Source organism: Oncorhynchus kisutch, linkage group LG11 (assembly GCF_002021735.2).
Source record: "Oncorhynchus kisutch isolate 150728-3 linkage group LG11, Okis_V2, whole genome shotgun sequence".
Taxonomy (NCBI): domain Eukaryota; kingdom Metazoa; phylum Chordata; class Actinopteri; order Salmoniformes; family Salmonidae; genus Oncorhynchus; species Oncorhynchus kisutch.
This window is the reverse complement of record NC_034184.2, coordinates 47,031,872-47,050,397: the sequence shown is the minus strand read 5'-3', so window position 1 is coordinate 47,050,397 and position 18,526 is coordinate 47,031,872. Positions and strand designations below refer to the sequence as shown.

The 18,526-nt window shown below is 41.3% G+C and overlaps 2 protein-coding genes across 4 annotated transcripts in view; one reads left to right on the top strand and one right to left on the bottom strand.

The window, feature by feature from the left end:
- dennd10 (DENN domain containing 10) overlaps window positions 1-3,366 on the top strand; it is a 19,559-nt gene extending 16,193 nt beyond the window's left edge. For all 3 annotated transcript variants that reach the window (XM_020494964.2, XM_020494961.2, XM_031835859.1), the window contains one exon: window positions 149-3,366. In XM_020494964.2, coding sequence (XP_020350553.1) covers window positions 149-316 — 168 coding nt within the window. In that variant the 3' untranslated portion in view covers window positions 317-3,366. The remainder of the gene's footprint in view (window positions 1-148) is intronic.
- On the bottom strand, window positions 1,827-18,526 carry sfxn4 (sideroflexin 4). The gene is made up of 14 exons (XM_020494968.1): window positions 18,276-18,526; window positions 18,082-18,147; window positions 10,506-10,568; window positions 10,384-10,413; window positions 8,880-8,934; window positions 8,440-8,465; window positions 8,191-8,244; window positions 6,749-6,811; window positions 6,572-6,640; window positions 6,188-6,278; window positions 4,282-4,397; window positions 4,089-4,174; window positions 3,722-3,839; window positions 1,827-3,627 (listed from the first exon to the last, which is right to left on the bottom strand). The coding sequence occupies exons 1-14, from the start codon at window positions 18,312-18,314 to the stop codon at window positions 3,550-3,552; spliced, it is 954 nt and encodes a 317-aa protein (XP_020350557.1). The 5' UTR covers window positions 18,315-18,526; the 3' UTR covers window positions 1,827-3,549.

Below are 18,526 nucleotides of genomic sequence, written 5' to 3'. Positions count from 1 at the left end.
CTTAGTGTTTTATACAATTTGAGATTATACATGTAATGAAGTGTTATAGAAATGTAATACATAAGTATTCAGGTATTTAGCACAATCTATATATTTAAAAAAAAAGCTGTCTGTTTGCTATAATGACTGAAATTCAACCTGTTTCCAGGACATTTCCATAAAGACGAGGGAGATCCTTGCTAACCTGGCGTCCTTAGCTGAGGACTGTGAGGACTCTAAAATCACCCTGGAGACCTTAAAGCAGCGTCACTTCCCGCCTGCTACCGAAAACTTCTTGTTCCACTTGGCAGCTGCTGAGCAGCTTCTCAAGATATGACCCTTGACCTCCTACATCATCTGGTGTGAGGTCACTCTGAATATTAGCATGGGTATTCATCTATGTAATTATACATACAGTGCGTTCGGAAAGGATTCAGACTCCTTGACTTTTTCCACATTTTGTTACATTACAGCCTTATTCTAAAATGTATCAAATAGTTTATGTATAAAAAAAACAACCTGATATCACATTTACATAAGTATTCTGACCCTTTACTCAGTACTTTAGCAGCGATTACAGCCTCGCATCTTCTTGGGTATGACGCTACAAGCTTGGCACCTGTATTTGGGGAGTTTCTCCCATTCTTCTCTGCAGATACTCTCAAGCTCTGTCAGGTTGGATGGGGAGTGTCACTGCACAGATATTTTCAGGTCTCTCCAGAGATGTTCAATCGGGTTCAAGACCGGGCTCTGACTGGGGCACTCCAGGAAATTCAGAGACTTGTCCCAAAGCCACTTCTGCATTGGCTTGGCTGTGTCCTTTTGGTAATTGTCCTGTTGAAAGGTGAACTTTCACCCTAGTCTGAGGTCCTGCGCGCTCTTGATCAGGTTTTCATCAAGGATCTCTGTACTTTGCTCCGTTCATCTTTCCCTTGATCCTGACTTGTCTCACTGTCCCTGACTCAGAAAAACATCGCCACAGCATGATGCTGCCACCACGCTTCACCGTAGGGATGGTACCAGGTTTCCGCCAGACGCGACTCTTTGAATTCAGGCGAAAGAGTTCAATTTTGGTTTCATCAGACCAGAGAATCTTGTTTTTCATGGCCTGAGAGACTGTAGGTGCCTTTTACTCAGGTGGCTTCCATCTGGCGACTCTACCATAAAGGCCTGATTGGTGGAGTGCTGAAGAGCTTGTGGTCCTTCTGGAAGGTTCTCCCATCTCCACAGAGGAACTTTGGAGCTCCCTGAGTGATCATCGGGTTCTTGGTCATCTCCCTGACCAATGCCCTTCTCCCCTGATTGCTCAGTTTGGCCGGGCGGACAGCACTAGGAAGAGTCTTGATGGTTCCAAACGTCTTCCCTTTAAGAATGATTGAGGCCACTGTGATCTTGGGGACCTTCAATTCTGCAGACATTCTTTGGTACCCTTCCCCCAGATCTGTGCCTCAACAAAATTCTGTCTCGGGGGCTCTATGGACAATTCTTTTGACCTCATGCCTTGGTTTATCCTCTGACATGCACTGTCAAATGTGGTACCTTATAGACAGGTGTGTGCCTTACCAAATCATGTCCAATCAATTGAATTTACCACAGATGGACTCCAATCAATTTGTAGAAACATCACAAGGATGATCAATGGAAACAACAGGATGCACTTGAGCTCAATGCCGAGTCTCATAGCAAAGGGTCTGAAAACTTATTTACACAAGGTATTTCTGCTTTTTAATTACATATACATTTGCAAACATTAAAAAATATATGTTTTGGCTTTGTCTTTATGGGGTATTGTGTGTAGACTGAGGAACATTTAACAATTTTAGAATAAGGCTGTAACATAAAACATGGAAAAAGTCAAGGGGTCTGAATACTTTCCAAATGCACTATGTTGCAGTAAGAAAGAACCGTGCACTTGCATTCAAAGTTTTGATTTGGTTTGGGGGACAACAAGTAGCCAAAATGCAAATGCAAGTAGCCAAAATAGCTGTTTTTAGCTGTTTGATGTCAATTTCATCAAATACAGTTAGTTTGTTTGATGAGTGGCCAAGTTTCATACATTTTGTCCACATATTGAGGAAGTTGAAACCACAGTGGCATTTTAATGGTTAAGGTGAATGGGAAACACTCAGGTGTTATGTATCACACACTATTGCATTCCTGACTCTTAACAATACTAAAAGTCTACTTGTCATTATCTGTGACAGAAAAAAAAAATTGATAAACATTTTCTTTATTGTAAAGTATTGTCTTGACAATAATACAATAACATACCTAAAATATTGGTGCTATGGGCAATATGTGAAATAGAACTAATCCATTGAACACTGACGAGGTACGTGTTTGGTTGTAGTTACTTTGTCTTACTGTTATATGAACAAGTGAGAACATGGTTGTCTTGTTCCCCAGGTGCAGAATGTATTGGCTGGGAATATAAACACTGCTGTGTCTTAAACGGTCTAATAAATCACGTAGCCATAGCATTACATAGTTCAGGAATAGAATAGTTTATTTTAAGACTTAATAGAATCATTTAAGGTCTCAAGAACCATTATTTATCCTCTTAAATTTCAGAATTAAAATAAGAGATGCATGGCAAATGAGAAATATGTCGTTTGTCATTTTAAAATCATTTATCTTAACAATGTGTTGTCGATTCTTATTAATGAATAAAGTGCCAAAATGAAACTAATATCTTTGGGTAATGCAATATAAGGAATCATGTTTGGGTGTTGCTCAGATGAGAGGGAGAACAGATAGCATTTTTCTAACCTTGTGTCCTCAGTTTGATAAGCAGGAGACCGATTACCAAGGGTGGAGGCATAACGGATATGTGTCCTCCCTGGAAAGCTGTCAGCTATTGTTAGTTACTGGAGCAATTTCTTTGGTTTTGTATATGACCATTATGTCAAATGATGTTGCATACCTATTTGTTACTGTAATATGACATTGTTATTGATATTTTGAAAACAATGTAATTTATTGTTTCACTTCTTGGGCAATTCTACCCTTGTTCTCAAAGGCTCGTCTTTGTGCCTGAATAGATTCAATGAGACACTAACGTTGCGTGCACTACGCATGTCCTCATCTAGGTTTTAGGAAACTCAACTAATCTATTTGAAATTTCTGGAATATCCTATTTGTTCTAAAAATATACATCTAAGTATCTGTGCTGTCAAGAAAATCCACACGTCAATTTAACTAAAATAATGGAGTAATATGATTTGCTTTTGTAAGATCAAACTTGTAAACCAAATCACTAAACTTGAAACGTGAACAGCTGTACGAGGAAGGGCATTGTTACAAACTCATGATTACAATTAATTTGCAGTGCATTGTTAATTTACATCCACTTACAAGTTGCAGCTATTAAATTCAACTGAATCGAAACATGGACTCTGTCCTTTATCAATTTGTAATTAATTATGACTGAATTCATCATCCTAGTGTATGAAGCAACACTGCATCCCGTGGCCGTAAAGGTTACTTCTCGTGCTGCCCAGTCAGTGAGGTCACACGGACTTGGTCCTCCTGCTCCCACACTGCAGTCTGCAGAGCTTGTTTGTTGGTGCCTCAGAGGCCCCTGTGGTAGAATAGTTCACCACTTACCGCTGCAGTCTCTAATTCTTTTTCCAGCTTTTCCTTTTTGATCTGTAAAGCAGGGAGAATAAAATGTTGAGTTGCAGTATGTTTGGGTTTTGGAAAGCGCACAGTAAATACATTAATACTGTATCTTAAGTCCTACCGTTCCAAGCTGTGGATAGAGACTGAAGGACACTGGGATCATCAGGCCCAGGACGATCGCAGTGCTGATGTGACGTATAGGAGCCACCAGCAGGGGGCTCCTTTGCAGAAACCTTGCCCTGAAATGACAGAAAAAAGATGGGGTCAATTTGTTCATAGCTTTAGGTAAAGAAATCTTCATAATTTTTCTGATTTCAAGCTAAATGTTTGCTGGATTAAAGCACATATTGTATTAGTCATATCATAGGCAATATTAGCAAAGGTGTGTCACCAACTATTTATAAAACAGATTAGCTAACCTTATATACTCAAAGACTTGAACAGGTCATAGTGGGAAATGTAGCCCCAGCACAAGACGAGTGACTTACTTTTGCAAGAGGAAAATAAGAAGATTAGGAACAGCAGCTGTAGTGCCTAACAGAGCAGCCCTGGAGAGAGCAGTCTCCCTCACAGCCTAACCAGGAAACATGGCAGCGATCATTAACAAATGGCAGCGATCATTATATTTAAAAAAAGCCTGCTGATGCCTTTTTATTTTACTTCAAACGTTGTCCCGCTCACCTTTGCTCCAGCTGCCTGAGAGATTCCAACAGAATTCCCATTGGAATCAAACACCTGGATTCCATTCTCAGACTCCTCACTTCTGACAATGACCACATTGAAATAGGCCAGGGAGGCTATGGGATAAAGCACAGAACTGAGAAAAGGAACACCACCCTATCCATGAATGTGGTTAAGGGCTTCAGAAACAAACACCCTTTGATCAATAAATCTATCAACAAGGACTTTGTTCATAAGACACAATCAGAGATACACTGGGGCACTGATTCCGGATAGAAATGGTAACAACGTTCATCTAAAATTGGGATTGTGATCATTCTTTGTAATGGTAACCTGATGTCCCAGATTTTTTTAAATGTCACCTTTATTTAACCAAGTAGGCCAGTTGAGAACAAGTTCTCATTTACAACTGACCTGGTCAAGATAAAGCAAAGCAGTGTCACACATGGAATAAACAAACATACAGTCAATAACAATAGAAAAGTTTATATACAGTGTGTGCAAATGAGGTAAGGGAATAAATAGGCCATAGTGGCAAAATAATGACAGTTTAGCAATTAAACACAGGAGTGATAGATGTGCAGAAGATGAATGTGCAAGTAGAGATACTGGGGTGCATAGGAGCAAAGAAATAAATAACATAATGGGGATGAGGTAGTTGGATGAGCTGTGTACAGGGGCAGTGATCTGTGAGCTGCTCTGACAGCTGGTGCTTAAATTTAGAGGGAGATATGGGTCTCCAGCTTCAGTGTTTTTTGCAATTCGTTCCAGTCGTTGGCAGCAGAGAACTGGAAGGAAAGGCAGCCAAAAGGAGGAATAGGCTTTGGGGGTGACCAGTGAAATATACCTGCTGGGGCACGTGCTACAGGTGGGTGCTGCTATGGTGACCAGTGAGCTGAGATAAGGCGGGGCTTTACCTAGCAAAGACTTGTAGATGACCCGGAGCCAGTGGGTTTGGCGACGAACATGAAGCGAAGGCAAGCCAACGAGAGCATACAGGTCGCAGTGGTGGGTAGTATATGGGGCTTTGGTGACCAAACGGATGGCACTGTGCTAGACTGCATCCAATTTGATGAGTAGAGTGTTGGAGGCTATTTTTGTAAATGACATCGCCAAAGTCAAGGATCGGTAGGATGGTCAGTTTTATGAGTGAAGGATGCTTTGTTGCGAAATAGGAAGCCGATTCTAGATTGAATTTTGGATTGGAGATGTGTGTATGGAAGGAGAGTTCACAATCTGACCAGACACCTAGGTATTTGTAGTTGTCCACAAATTCTAAGACAGAACCGTCCAGAGTAGTGATGCTGGACGGGGTGGGGCAGGTGCGGCAGCGATCGGTTGAAGAGCATGCATTTAGTTTAACTTGCATTTAAGAGCAGTTGGATGCCACGGAAGGAGAGTTGTATGGCATTGAAGCTCGTCTGGAGGTTAGTTAACACAGTGTCCAAAGAAGGGTCAGAAGTATACAGAATGGTGTCGTCTGCGTAGAGGTGGATCAGAGAATCACCAGCAGCAAGAGCGACATCATTGATGTATATAGAGAAGAGAGTCAGCCCGAAAATTGAACCCTGTGGCACCCCCATAGAGACTGCCAGAGGTCCAGACAACAGGCCCTCCGATTTGACCCACTGAACTCTGCCTGAGAAGTAGTTGGTGAAACAGGCGAGGCAGTCATTTGAGAAACCATTGAGAAACAAAGGCTGTTGAGTCTGCCGATAAGAATGTGGTGATTGACAGAGTCGAAAAGCTTGGCCAGGTCGATGAATACGGCTGCACAGTATTGTCTCGTATCGATGGCGGTTATGATATCGTTTAGGACCTTGAGCGTGGCTAAGGTGCACTCAGATCACTTACTTTCAGTGCACTTTTCAAGTGAGAAATTGTTTTTCAAATCCTTAGCACTTACCTGAGAGGGGTATTGGTAATACGGACCTAAAAAACATCTGGACAGCTGGGCTGCTCATGCTAAGTCGCTGTATGACTATTTGAGGAATTGCCTGAAACACAGGTAAAGTCAAACCTGGTGTCATCTTGATGATCAAAGCCATCATCTTTTTAAAATTTAACTAGGCAAGTCAGTTAAGAACAAATTATTATTTACAATGACAGCCTAGGAACAGTGGGTTAACTGCCTTGTTCAGGGGAAGAATGACAGATTTTCACCTTGTCAACTCGGGTATTCGATCTGACCTTTCGGTTACTGGTCTAGCCACTAGGCTACCTGCCGCCCCAATCTACAAGTATGTCATTAACCAGATACATAACATTTTTCCCCAGTAGTGATACTCACCCCTGCACATGTTGCATATGCAACTGATCCGACAATCAACAGACCCTGCTTCAAAGAGGTCTTAATGCCCTGATGGAGAAAAGACATGATACGCATATAAAAAGAAAAAGTAGATAACAGAGCACAGTGTGGGATGACATAATTGGGCGAAAATAAGGTATTTTCTTTACTATTTACCTTGTCAGAAGATGCGTTTCTGTTTGCATGATTGAATCCAGCGCTGTAACTCTGAAGCAAAAACTACAGAAATATTTTTCTTAGTGAACAATATAGAGTACCAGGCAGTGGCGGTCAGTGATGTTTAAGATGAGGGAGGACAAACATTTTTATGAGCATGGCCTTTTTCTATTACAGCATATTGAATGACTGTCAATCATATTCCATTTACCCAGTTCAACATATCGTTGATAGGCTTAGGCTACTACTCATACCTATCATGAGCTTGCAACAACCTAGCCTATGAATGAAAGTTTACAACGTAGGTGCACAGGTTGAGAGAAACATTTGAATAATCAAGGTGACAGACAGTGACACATTCAAAACTGCCTTGCACACTCTTGCCTGCATCTAGCTGATCTAGGGTGTAATCATTAGTCCAACAGTTGCAAACCAGTTTCTATCAGACAAATTCCATTTTGCTCCGTTTGCTTCCACTTAAGAAACGTTTTTCAAAAGAATCAGCAGTCATCTAACAGACTCCCATCCAGAGCGACCCACAGATGCAACCAAGGTCAACATCCTGGTCAAGGGCACGTCGACAGATCTCCCACAAGGTTAAAAAAAACGGGGACCCGAACCAGCGACCCATCAGCCACCGCCACAAGTTTCCGACCGCCAGGCCACCAGCCCTCTAAGACCACTCCCCACAGTTCCCCAAGAGCTGCCGCTCAACCATCCGAGAATGAGAGTGTGTGTATGTGTATAAATACTTTTACTAAGACTGACCTGGTCTCTCCAAATTTCCCAACAGTAATATTTCTAGGGTCAATTTTAGATCAATCAACCATTCCTGAACCTGAAACCAGAAACAGGCTATCCGAGGGCAATACCAAAACAAATGGTCTATTGATTCTGTATCCTCACAGCAAAATCTGCAGCGCTGCGATGATTGTACGCCCCAAATATTCAACATTTTGTTGGTGGCAAGAATTCTGTACAATAATTTTAGATGCCAAGCAAGAAGTCTTAAATCTTGCAGATGTTCAACTATTGTCTTTCTCTCTTTGAGTCAACTACTCACCACATTTTATGCACTACAGTGCCAGCTAGCTGTAGCTGTAGCTTTCAGTACTACATTTATTCTCTGTTCCTTTGATTGTGGACAAAATGTCAGTTCATGCTGCAAGAGCACTGATAGATTGGAGGACGTCCTCCCGAACTTGTCATAATTACTGTGTAAGTCTATGAAAGGGGTTAAGAACCATAAGCCTCCTAGGTTTTGTTTTGAAGTCAATATACCCAGAGTGCTGTTAAGTCAACTGTAGAATTTCATTGCAAAACAGTGTTTCAATAAATTATTTCAGTGAACAGGATGGTCCTCCCCTTCCTCCTCTGAGGTGCCTCCACTGGTACTTGGTTATGATTATATCAGTTGATGTGGTCATCTACAAGTCCCTTACCTGCCAGAATAGAGCCGGTTTGACTCCACTGTGTGGCAAAAAGCTGGCAACAACCTGAAGGAAAATGAAAAGTATGTTAATCAACCACTACAGTGTGGTGAATATGAGATATCAATTAATTTGAAATAACCATGAAATTGAAATACACCAGCTGCGATTGCTATGGGAGTTTTAGGGTGATGAACATTTTTGTACTAACAATTTAGAGTAAAAAGTGATACATCATGAAATAAAATGTAAAACACTTACCAAAGGGGCTGATATTGGTAAAAATGCTAAAAAATAAATTCAATGAAAAATGCTGTTAAAAGATATCATGATTTTGTTGCCCTTATTTTCTGTAAAAAGCTAGTCTCTCGACCAGGGCTCTCCAACCCTGTTCCTGGAGAAGTACCATCCTGTAGGTTCACTCCAACCCTAATCTAGAACAGCTGATACTAATAATTAGCTGGTGGATAAGATGAACCAGATTAGTTCCAACTGGGGTTGGAGAAAAAACCTACAAGAGAGTAGCTCTCCAGGAACCGGGCTGGAGACCCTGCTCTAGACAGACGGGCTGCCTCCCACAATGTTACCCATGTTTGTTGCCCTAGTCTGGGATTTCTAAGACTGGCTTGACTAATGTAACAAAGCACAGAGAAAAGAACTAGGCTACGATCAGACATTTCACTTGATTAATTAGACAGTACCTTGAGGACGGAAAACAGCTGGAAGTATAGCACCAGTACCAGCATGAACAGAAGACTGCAGAAACAGAGATATCAAAACTTTGGAAGATATCAAAATAAATTCCATAATCAAGCCATAATGTACACTACCGTTCAAAAGTTTGGGGTCACGTAGAAATGTCCTCGTTTGAAAAGCAAATTTTTTGTCCATTAAAATAACATCAAATTGATCAGAAATACAGTGTAGACATTGTTAATGTTGTAAATGACTATTGTAGCTGGAAACAGCAGATTTTTAATGGAATATCTACATATTCCGTACAGAGGCCCATTATCAGCAACCAACACTCCTGTGTTCCAATGGCATGTTGTGTTATCTAATCCAAGTTTATCATTTTAAAAGGCTAATTGATCATTAGAAAACCCTTCTACAATTATGTTAGCATAGCTGAAAACTGATTAAAGAAGCAATACAACTGGCCTTTAGACAATTTTAGTATCTGGAGCATCAGCATTTGTGGGTTCGATTACAGGCTCAAAATAGCCAGAAAGAGTGGCCTTCTAGGCAGAGTTGCAAAGATAAAGCATATCTCAGACTGGCCAATAAAAATAAAAGATTAAGATGGGCAGAAGAACAGACACTGGACAGAGGACCTCTGCCTAGAAAGCCAGCATCCCGGAATCGGATCTTCACTGTGGACGTTGAGACTGGTGTTTTGCGGGTACTATTTAATGAAGTTGCCAGTTGAGGACTTGTGAGGCGTCTGTTTCTCAAACTAGACACTAATGTACTTGTCCTCTTGCTCAGTTGAGCCCCGGGGCCTCCCACTCTTTCTATTCTGGTTAGAAACAGTTTGCGCTGTTCTGTGAAGGGAGTAGTACACAGCGTTGTACGATATCTTCAGTTTCTTGGAGATTTTGCGCATGGAATGGCCTTCATTTCTCAGAACAAGCATAGACTGATGAGTTTCATAAGAAAATTATTTGTTTCTGGCCACTTTGAGCCCGTAATTGAACCCACAAACGCTGATGCTCCAGAAACTCAAATTGTCTAAAGGCGGACAGTTTTATTGCTTCTTTAATCAGTTTTCAGCTGTGCTAACATAATTGCAAAAGTGTTTTCTAATAATCAATTATCCTTTTAAAATAATAAACTTGGATTAGCTAACACAACGTGCCATTGGAACACAGGAGTGATGGTTGCTGATAATGGGCCTCTGTCAACCAATGTAGATATTCCAGTATTATTATTATTATTTATTTTTAAATCAGCAGTTTCCAGCTACAATAGTCATTTACAACAATGTCTACACTGTGTGTCTGATCAATTTGATGTTATTTTAAAATGGACAAAAAAAGGTTCTTTCAAAATCAAGGACATTTCAAATGTGACCCCTAACCTTTGAACGGTAGTGTATAATGTTATAATTTTTCAATTCGCTCTGATGATACCAGACAGTTTGTTTCTGTACAAGCCAGATTTAGTACAGGTTGTAGACTTAGCTGGTTGTAGTATCTCACTTACAAGTGAAAGTACCCATGCTGCATCTCCAGCCTAGAGGAAACAGAACTTGATTTAAAATGTGTCAAATGAAAACATTTGCCATGATGATAGAAAAACTTACCTTGTGAGCAATTTTAGCCTACCTTTTCATCTTGCACCATTCTCTCCACACTTCCAATGAGTGAGTGGGCATTTTCTATTTCAGCCTGAGAAAAAGAAAAACCTAATTTTAATATACATTTTTCACTTTTGTGAGCTACAATTCATGGTGCTTGAAATTCTCTGTGCAGCAAGAACACATAGCAAAAGAGATCTGTGACATAGCCGCAAATGTGACTCAGTGGGGCCTCCTGTGTGAGTGAACTGTTCACAGTCTACTCTAGTGGTTTTCAACCTTCTTTTAACCGTGGCACAACTTGATGTGATAAAAACTTTTCTGATCCATACATTTTCGGTGACAAACATTTTTCATAGATTAAATATAGTTTATTTAAACTATTTTCATAGTTCCTTTACTCATGGTTAATTTGTGTGTACCCCTTTAAACTTCGGTAAAATAGGTCTCACTTTTGAACGGAAAGGTCTAGCAACGAGCGGTTTCTGCATTGTAAATGTGCAACCACAGACAACGCCATGCTCTGTTTGTTAGTAAGACACTGTGGTACTGCAACCTGGTCTCAAAGCATTTTGTATTATTCTGTAAATGAATCTGAGACACTCCATTTATGTTACATTCCGTGTGGTATGTATGAATTGTTACAAATGATAATTCATTTATATGTAATGAATTTGCAAAAAGTATGATATGTTACGAATTCTAGATAGGTTGCTAAAGTTAGCTAGGCTAGGGGTTAAGAGTTAGGGTTAAGTTTAAGAGTTAGGTTAAAGGGTTAAGATTAGGGAAACGGCTAGCTAAAAGGATTAAGGTTATCTAACATGCTAAGTAGTTGAAAAGTTAGTAATTAGCTAAAATGTTCTGTGATGAGATTTGAACTTGCAACCTTTGAGATGCTAGACGTTCGCGTTATACCCCTTTAATTTTTGCCTTTAGTAACCATCCATCTTATGTAACCATACCAAATGTAACACACCATACTAAATATAATGTCCTGGATTTATATACATAATAATACGAAATGCTCCGAGACCAGGTTCGTTACTGCAAAGCCGCAGACCTTCGCTAATGGTTCTCACAGGCAAAGTAAAATTATACAAATAATTTTGCTTGTGATGTGCGCCCCTCAAATGATACAACTGTAACAGCTCCTGCGCACTGGACTTGAAACAAAGATGCAGATGTAACCATGTGTGCCTTTCAATGAATTATCTGAGTCAAAAACCCACATTCATGCCACTGGTCACATTTGTAAGTGAGTGTTCAAAAAAATTATCAAGATTAGGAAAGGTTTCGCAGCACACCTGATAGTTCCTCAAGGCACAGCAGTGTGCCGCAGCACACCGGTTGAAAACCACTGGTCTACTCTACAGCCTTAAATACAATTTATGCTTGCTCTGGCAATGCATTCCGGAGGCTCCATAAGGAGGGTTAACACAATTGCAGAGCCTCCAGAGGCCAAATCAAACTCTGTACCGCATCGCTGTGTGCCTCCCAAATTTTGTAACGATGTGGAGGGCTCCGTATACCTCTGCATTGATATGGTTGGTTGATGGTAGGTGGGGACGGGAGGTCCTGTATAAACAAACTCACTTCCTTTACAACAGCTCTGCTCTGCAAAGTGCAAGAAGCAGGAATTCTCTGACTTCTACGGAGGCCGCATAGCAAAAGAATGCTGTACAGCAAGGATTGCGATGCGGCCACCGAAAAAGTCAGAGCATTCATACTTCTTGCGCTTCCTGGAGCAGAGCTGTTGTCAAGGAAGGGAGTTTATTTATACAGGACCTCCTGCTCCCACCTACCATCAACCAGTCATGAAAATGCGGAGCTATACGGAACCCTCTCCGTTGTTACAAAATTTGGGAGGTGTGCGTCTATGCAGTCCGGAGATCGATTTGGCCTCCCAAAGCCTCCAGAGGCTACGCAATTGCATCTCACACCCTCCGTATGGAGCCACGGGATTGGGAGCCAAGGTTAAGTTGACTTTTTGCAAAGTGGACCTTTGCGGGACAGTCAATGTTTTAACGCCTGCAAGTTCAAGTCTAGCCAAATAATGCACTAAAGGAGCCTAACGTTAATCCTTATAGTCCAAGGACCTTACATGTTCTGTTTAAAACTTCAGGGATAGCCCCCTTTTTTTCAATTTTCAGGACCTGAAGGATAAGCATATTCTTGGTAGCATTTGAAAGGAAATACTGAAGTTCGTAGAAATATGAATTGAATGTAGGAGAATATAACAATGGATCTGGTAGAAGAAAATACAAAGAATAAACTTTTTTTTTTGTATTTTCTTTCTACCACCATCTTTGAAATGCAACAGAAAGGTCCCAAATCTAGCCATTACTCTGGTTGTAATTCCAATGGTGTCCACAAGAGGGCAGCAGTGTATGTTTCAGACTGATAACTTGAAGTATGAGCAAGCTACGTGACATTTAGTATGAAGTCACCCAGGTACATTTGGGAAAATTGTGAAGGACACATTTAAATTAAATTTTTCTACAAGAATATTGTAAAATCTGTATACTTGGACTTTGATTTAGCTTTTCCCGTATTAGGAGCCATATTGTAAGTTCAACATTTGCAAAACACCCAGTTTTCATAACTCTCCATATTCTTGCAATTTTTTAACAAAAGGAAAAGGCTTGCTGTCGCACAAGGTTAGCAGCCAAATGTTGTGACAGATACGAGGTTTCCCAGCTCATTGGCTATTTAGCTAGCTTTGTTTGACCCCGATTGGTGCTTATTTGACAAAGTTAGTCAATCAAGTGAAGACCGCCCGTGTCATCGGTCAAATATGGTGTCATATAGGATATACTACACCCCTAATGATATAGTGAAGTCTGGTTACGTTCTAGGATCTCTGAGGAATAAAATAAACGTGATTTGACTGGATGAAACAACGTTTAGGGTTAGATTCACAGATTCCTTTCTATGCAAATTGAACAAGTGGAAATACAAAATTGATCGTGCATGCTATATGGACCTTTTTAGGATATGAAAAAGGATTTTCTCATAAAACGACACTTTGTGTTATCTCTGGGACCCTTTGGATGATGCATTCTGAAATCTTGTTCTGATTTAAGTACACATTTCACCTTCAGAGGTGAATTTATCAAACCTATTGCAGTGGGGGGAAAAAAGTGTTTTGTTGTTAGGAGCTCTCCTCAGACAATAGCATGCAATTTTTTCACAGTAATAGTTCCTGTAAATTGGACAGTGCAGTTATATTAACATTTGTTGTTTCTCTAAAATCTGCGATCGTGACACACGGCGCTGCAGTATTTACAACTGCCCCGTTGACGGGACGCCTAGCCCTAATTAAAGGTGAATTGGCTCTGGAAGCCAAAACAGCCAAATACTCCATCTCAAATCAAATCTTATTGGTCACATTCACATTTAGCAGATGTTATTGCGGGTGTAGCAAAATGCTTGTGTTTCTAGCTCCAACAGTGCAGTAATATCTAACAAGTAATATCTATTAATTTCACAACAATACACAAATCTAAAGTAAAGGAATATATAAAATACAAAAATATAAAAGACGAGCAGTGTCGGAATGGCATAGACTAAAATACAGTATATACACACATATGAGATGAGTAATGCAAAATATGTAGACATTATTAAAGCGACTAGTGTTCCACTATTAAAGTGGCCAGTGATTTCAAGTCTATGTATATGGGGCAGCTGACTCTAAGGTGCTAGTGATGGCTATTTAACAGTCTGATGGCCTTGAGATAAGCTGTTTTTCAGTCTCTCGGTCCCAGCTTTGATGCACCTGTACTGACCTCACCTTCTGGATGATAGCGGAGTGAACAGGCAGTGGCTTGGGTGGTTGTTGCCCTTGATCTTTTTGGCCTTCCTGTGACATAGGGTGCTGTAGGTGTCCTGGAGAGCAGGTAGTTTGCCCCCCCCAGTGATGCGTTGGGCAGACCGCACCACCCTCTGGAGAGCCTTGCGGTTGCAGGCGTTGCAGTTGCCATACTAGGCTGTGATATAGCCTGACAGGATGCTCTCAATTGTGCATCTGTAAAAGTGTGTGAGGGTTTTAGGTGCCAAGGCAAATTTTTTCAGCCTCCTGAGGTTGAAGAGGCGCTGTTGCACTTTCTTCACCAGACTGTCTGTGTGGGTGGATCATTTCAGTTTGTCAGTGATGTGTACACCGAGGAACTTGAAGCTTCCTACCTTCTCCACTGCGGTCCCGTCGATATGGATAGGGGGGTGCACCCTCTGCTGTTTCCTGAAGTCCACGATCAGCTCCTTTGTTTTGTTGACATTGAGTGAGAGGTTATATTCCTGGCACCACTCTCCCAGGGCCCTCACCTCCTCCCTGTAGGCTGTCTCGTCATTGTTGGTAATCAGGCCTACTACTGTTGCATCATCTGCAAACTTGATTGACTTGGAGGTAGTGTGTGGCCACGCAGTCATGGGTGAAGAGGGAGTACAGGAGGGGGCTGAGCACACACCCTTGTGAGGTTCCCGTGTTGAGGATCAGCGAAGTGGAGGTTTCCTACCTTCACCACCTGGGGGCGGCACATCAGAAAGTCCAGGATCCAGTTGCACAGGGCGGGGTTCAGACCCAGGGCCCCGAGCTTAATGATGAACTTGGAGGGTACTATGGGGTTGAATGCTGAGCTATAGTCAATGAACAGCATTTTTACATAAGTATTCCTCTTGTCCAGATGGGATAAGGCAGTGTGCAGTACAATGGCAAATGCATCGTCTGTGGATCTATTGGGCGGTAAGCAAATTAAAGTGTGTCTAGGGTGTCAGGTAAGGTAGATGTGAAATGTTCCTTGATTAGTCTCTCAAAGCCCTTCATGACGACAGAAGTGAGCGCTACGTGGCGATAGTCATTTAGTTCAGTTACCTTTGCTTTCTTGGGTACAGGAACAATGGTAGACATCTTGAAGCATGTGAGGACAGCAGACTGCGATAGGGATTGATTGAATATGTCCTTAAACACTCCAGCCAGCTGGTCTGCGTATGCTTTGAAGACGTGACTAGGATATGCCACCTGGGCCGGCAGCCTTGCAAGGGTTAACACGCTTAAATGTCTTACTCACGTTGGCCAAGACCAAAGAGCTGTCAAAGGACACCAGAAACAAAATTGTAGACCTGCACCAGGCTGGGAAGACTGAATCTGCAATAGGTAAGCACTGTGGGAGCAATTATTAGGAAATTAAAGACATACAAGTCCACTGATAATCTCCCTCGATCTGGGGCTCCACGCAAGATCTCACCCTGTGGGGTCAAAATGATCACAAGAACGGTGAGCAAAAATCCCAGAACCACACGGGGGGACCTAGTGAATGACCTGCAGAGAGCTGGGACCAAAGTAACAAAGCCTACCATCAGTAACACACTACGCCGCCAGGGACTAAAATCCTGCAGTGCCAGACGTGTCTCCCTGCTTAAGCCAGTACATGTCCAGGCTCGTCTGAAGTTTGATAGAGAGAATTTGGATGATCCAGAAGATTGGTGGAAAATAAGTATTTGGTCAATAACAAAAGTTTCTCAATACTTTGTTATATACCCTTTATTGGCAATGACAGAGGTCAAACAATTTCTGTAAGTCTCCACAAGGTTTCCACACACTGTTGCTGGTATTTTGGCCCATTCCTCCATGCAGATCTCCTCTAGAGCAGTCATGTTTTGGGGCTGTTGCTGGGCAACACGGACATTCAACTCCCTCCAAAGATTTTCTATGGGGTTGAGATCTGGAGACTGGCTAGGCCACTCCAGGACCTTGAAATGCTTCTCAAAAAGCCACTCCTTCGCCCGGGTGATGTGTTTGGGATCATTGTCATGCTGAAAGACCCAGCCATGTTTCATCTTCAATGCCCTTGCTGATGGAAGGAGGTTTTCACTCAATCTCACGATACATGGCCCCATTCATTCTTTCCTTTACACGGATCAGTCGTCCTGGTCCCTTAGCAGAAAAACAGCCCCAAAGCATGATGTTTCCACCCCCATGCTTCACAGTAGGTATGGTGTTCTTTGGATGAAACTCAGCATTCTTTGTCCTCCAAACACGACGAGTTGAGTTTACCAAAAAGTTATATTTTGGTTTCATCCGACCATATGACATTCTCCCAATCTTCTTCTGGATCATCCAAATGCTCTCTAGCAAACTTCAGACGGGCCTGGACATGTACTGGCTTAAGCTGGGGGACACGTCTGGCACTGCAAGATTTGAGTCCCTGGCGACATAGTGTGTTACTGATGGTAGGCTTTGTTACTTTGGTCCCAGCTCTCTGCAGGTCATTCACTAGGTCCCCCCGTGTGGTTCTGGGATTTTTGCTCACCGTTCTTGTGATCATTTTGACCCCACGGGGTGAGATCTTGCGTGGAGCCCCAGATCGAGGGAGATTGTCAGTGGTCTTGTATGTCTTCCATTTCCTAAAAATTGCTCCCACAGTTGATTTCTTCAAACCAAGCTGCTTACCTATTGCAGATTCAGTCTTCCCAGCCTGGTGCAGGTCTACAATTTTGTTTCTGGTGTCCTTTGACAGCTCTTTGGTGTTGGCCATAGTAGAGTTTGGAGTGTGACTGTTTGAGGTTGTGGACAGGTGTCTTTTATACTGATAACAAGTTCAAATAGGTGCCATTAATACAGGTAACGAGTGGAGGACAGAGGAGCCTCTTAAAGAAGAAATTACAGGTTTGTGAGAGACAGAAATCTTGCTTGTTTGTAGGTGACCAAATACGTATTTTCCACCATAATTTGCAAATAAATTCATTAAAAATCCTACAATGTGATTTTCTGGATTTTTTTTCTTCTCATTTTGTCTGTCACCGCTGTTAAACCTCATCGAATAAGAAAAAGGCAGCTTGGCTGTTGAAACTTTGGTTATAAAAATATTGCACCTTCTCTTTTTACACCTGCTACTGAAGAGAGAAGAATGCCTTGATCGCGAGGTGACATAGATAGCAGCCGTTGCTTTGCGAGGTATCTGAAAATACATGATCTAAGTGATTGATAGTTGGTATTCAGCCGTCATAAAAGTATGCCTTATTTACTTTGAAGAATCAAACAAAATGTAAAATACACAACTGAAATATTGTATTAAAGTCATGTGGATAGATGGATAAGCAGTAATGGACAGTCACTACCATCATGGGTCTTATTAATTGTTGTACTCTGTGTTGTTATAGCATGCAACCTACATTATGCACTTAATGTTTAAAAAAAATATTAACCGAAAACCATTTTTTTTTCGACCTCAAAGCACTAATTGCTCAGCACTACAGATAGCTAATTAACACAGGTCCTCCCTGTATTATGTAAACAAGCCCTGTAACATCGAAATACGGCCATGTGTGAACCCTAACCTTATAAAAAAAAAGTGTGTTTCAATTCAACTTTTTGTTTTAGAAAAACGACATCGCTAATATGAAAGATAAGGTCTTTATGCATCCAAATCTGTACAGCAAAAGACGCCTTCGTCCAATGACGCTTATGTGTAATGGAACGGAGAGTAGTTCAAATCCAGCTAACAGTTCTCTCCACAATCGTGTCACATGTGGAGTTTACAAAAAATGTAATAATTCATAATTCATAATAAAATAAAATTCATAATTCACATTTCCTGGATACTTACATCAGAGCAGAGCAAGGAACTTGGGTCAAGAATATTAAACCAGAGGCGTAGTCGACTGAGGAATGTCTGGAAAATAAATGACATGCATTTTATCCCTTCAGATCAACAATCATTCCAAATATGCATTCTGTTGCTTACTACATACAGTATGTTATTAATTGCTCATCTAAAACGTTGGTGGATGGGATATTCACCTTGCCCTCGTTTTTCCAATAAAGCAAGTTAATATCCATTTGAAAAAGCAACGACTACCCAAAAAGTCACAGTGAATTATTGGTGTATAGGTTACATATTTTGTTTCATTATGTAAAGAAATTTAGAAATAACTCCGTTTGAATTGTACGTGTCTAGGTCAAGTTATGTACAATTTACTTCCGGAGTTGATCACATGGCAGGGAGCGTCTGCCATGTTCACAAGAGTCAGCCTGAGCTGGGCAGTGCGCAA

What these genes read in the sequence shown, in the direction of transcription:
- sfxn4 (XM_020494968.1), bottom strand. Translation starts at nt 18,314, where the DNA reads ATGGATATTAACTTGCTTTATTGGAAAAACGAGGGCAAG. An exon ending in AGCTGTTTTCCGTCCTCAAG is followed by an intron (nt 8,466 to 8,879) that starts GTACTGTCTAAT and finishes TTTATTTTTTAG; the next exon opens with CATTTTTACCAATATCAGCC. An exon ending in GAAACGCATCTTCTGACAAG is followed by an intron (nt 6,641 to 6,748) that starts GTAAATAGTAAA and finishes TTTCTCCATCAG; the next exon opens with GGCATTAAGACCTCTTTGAA.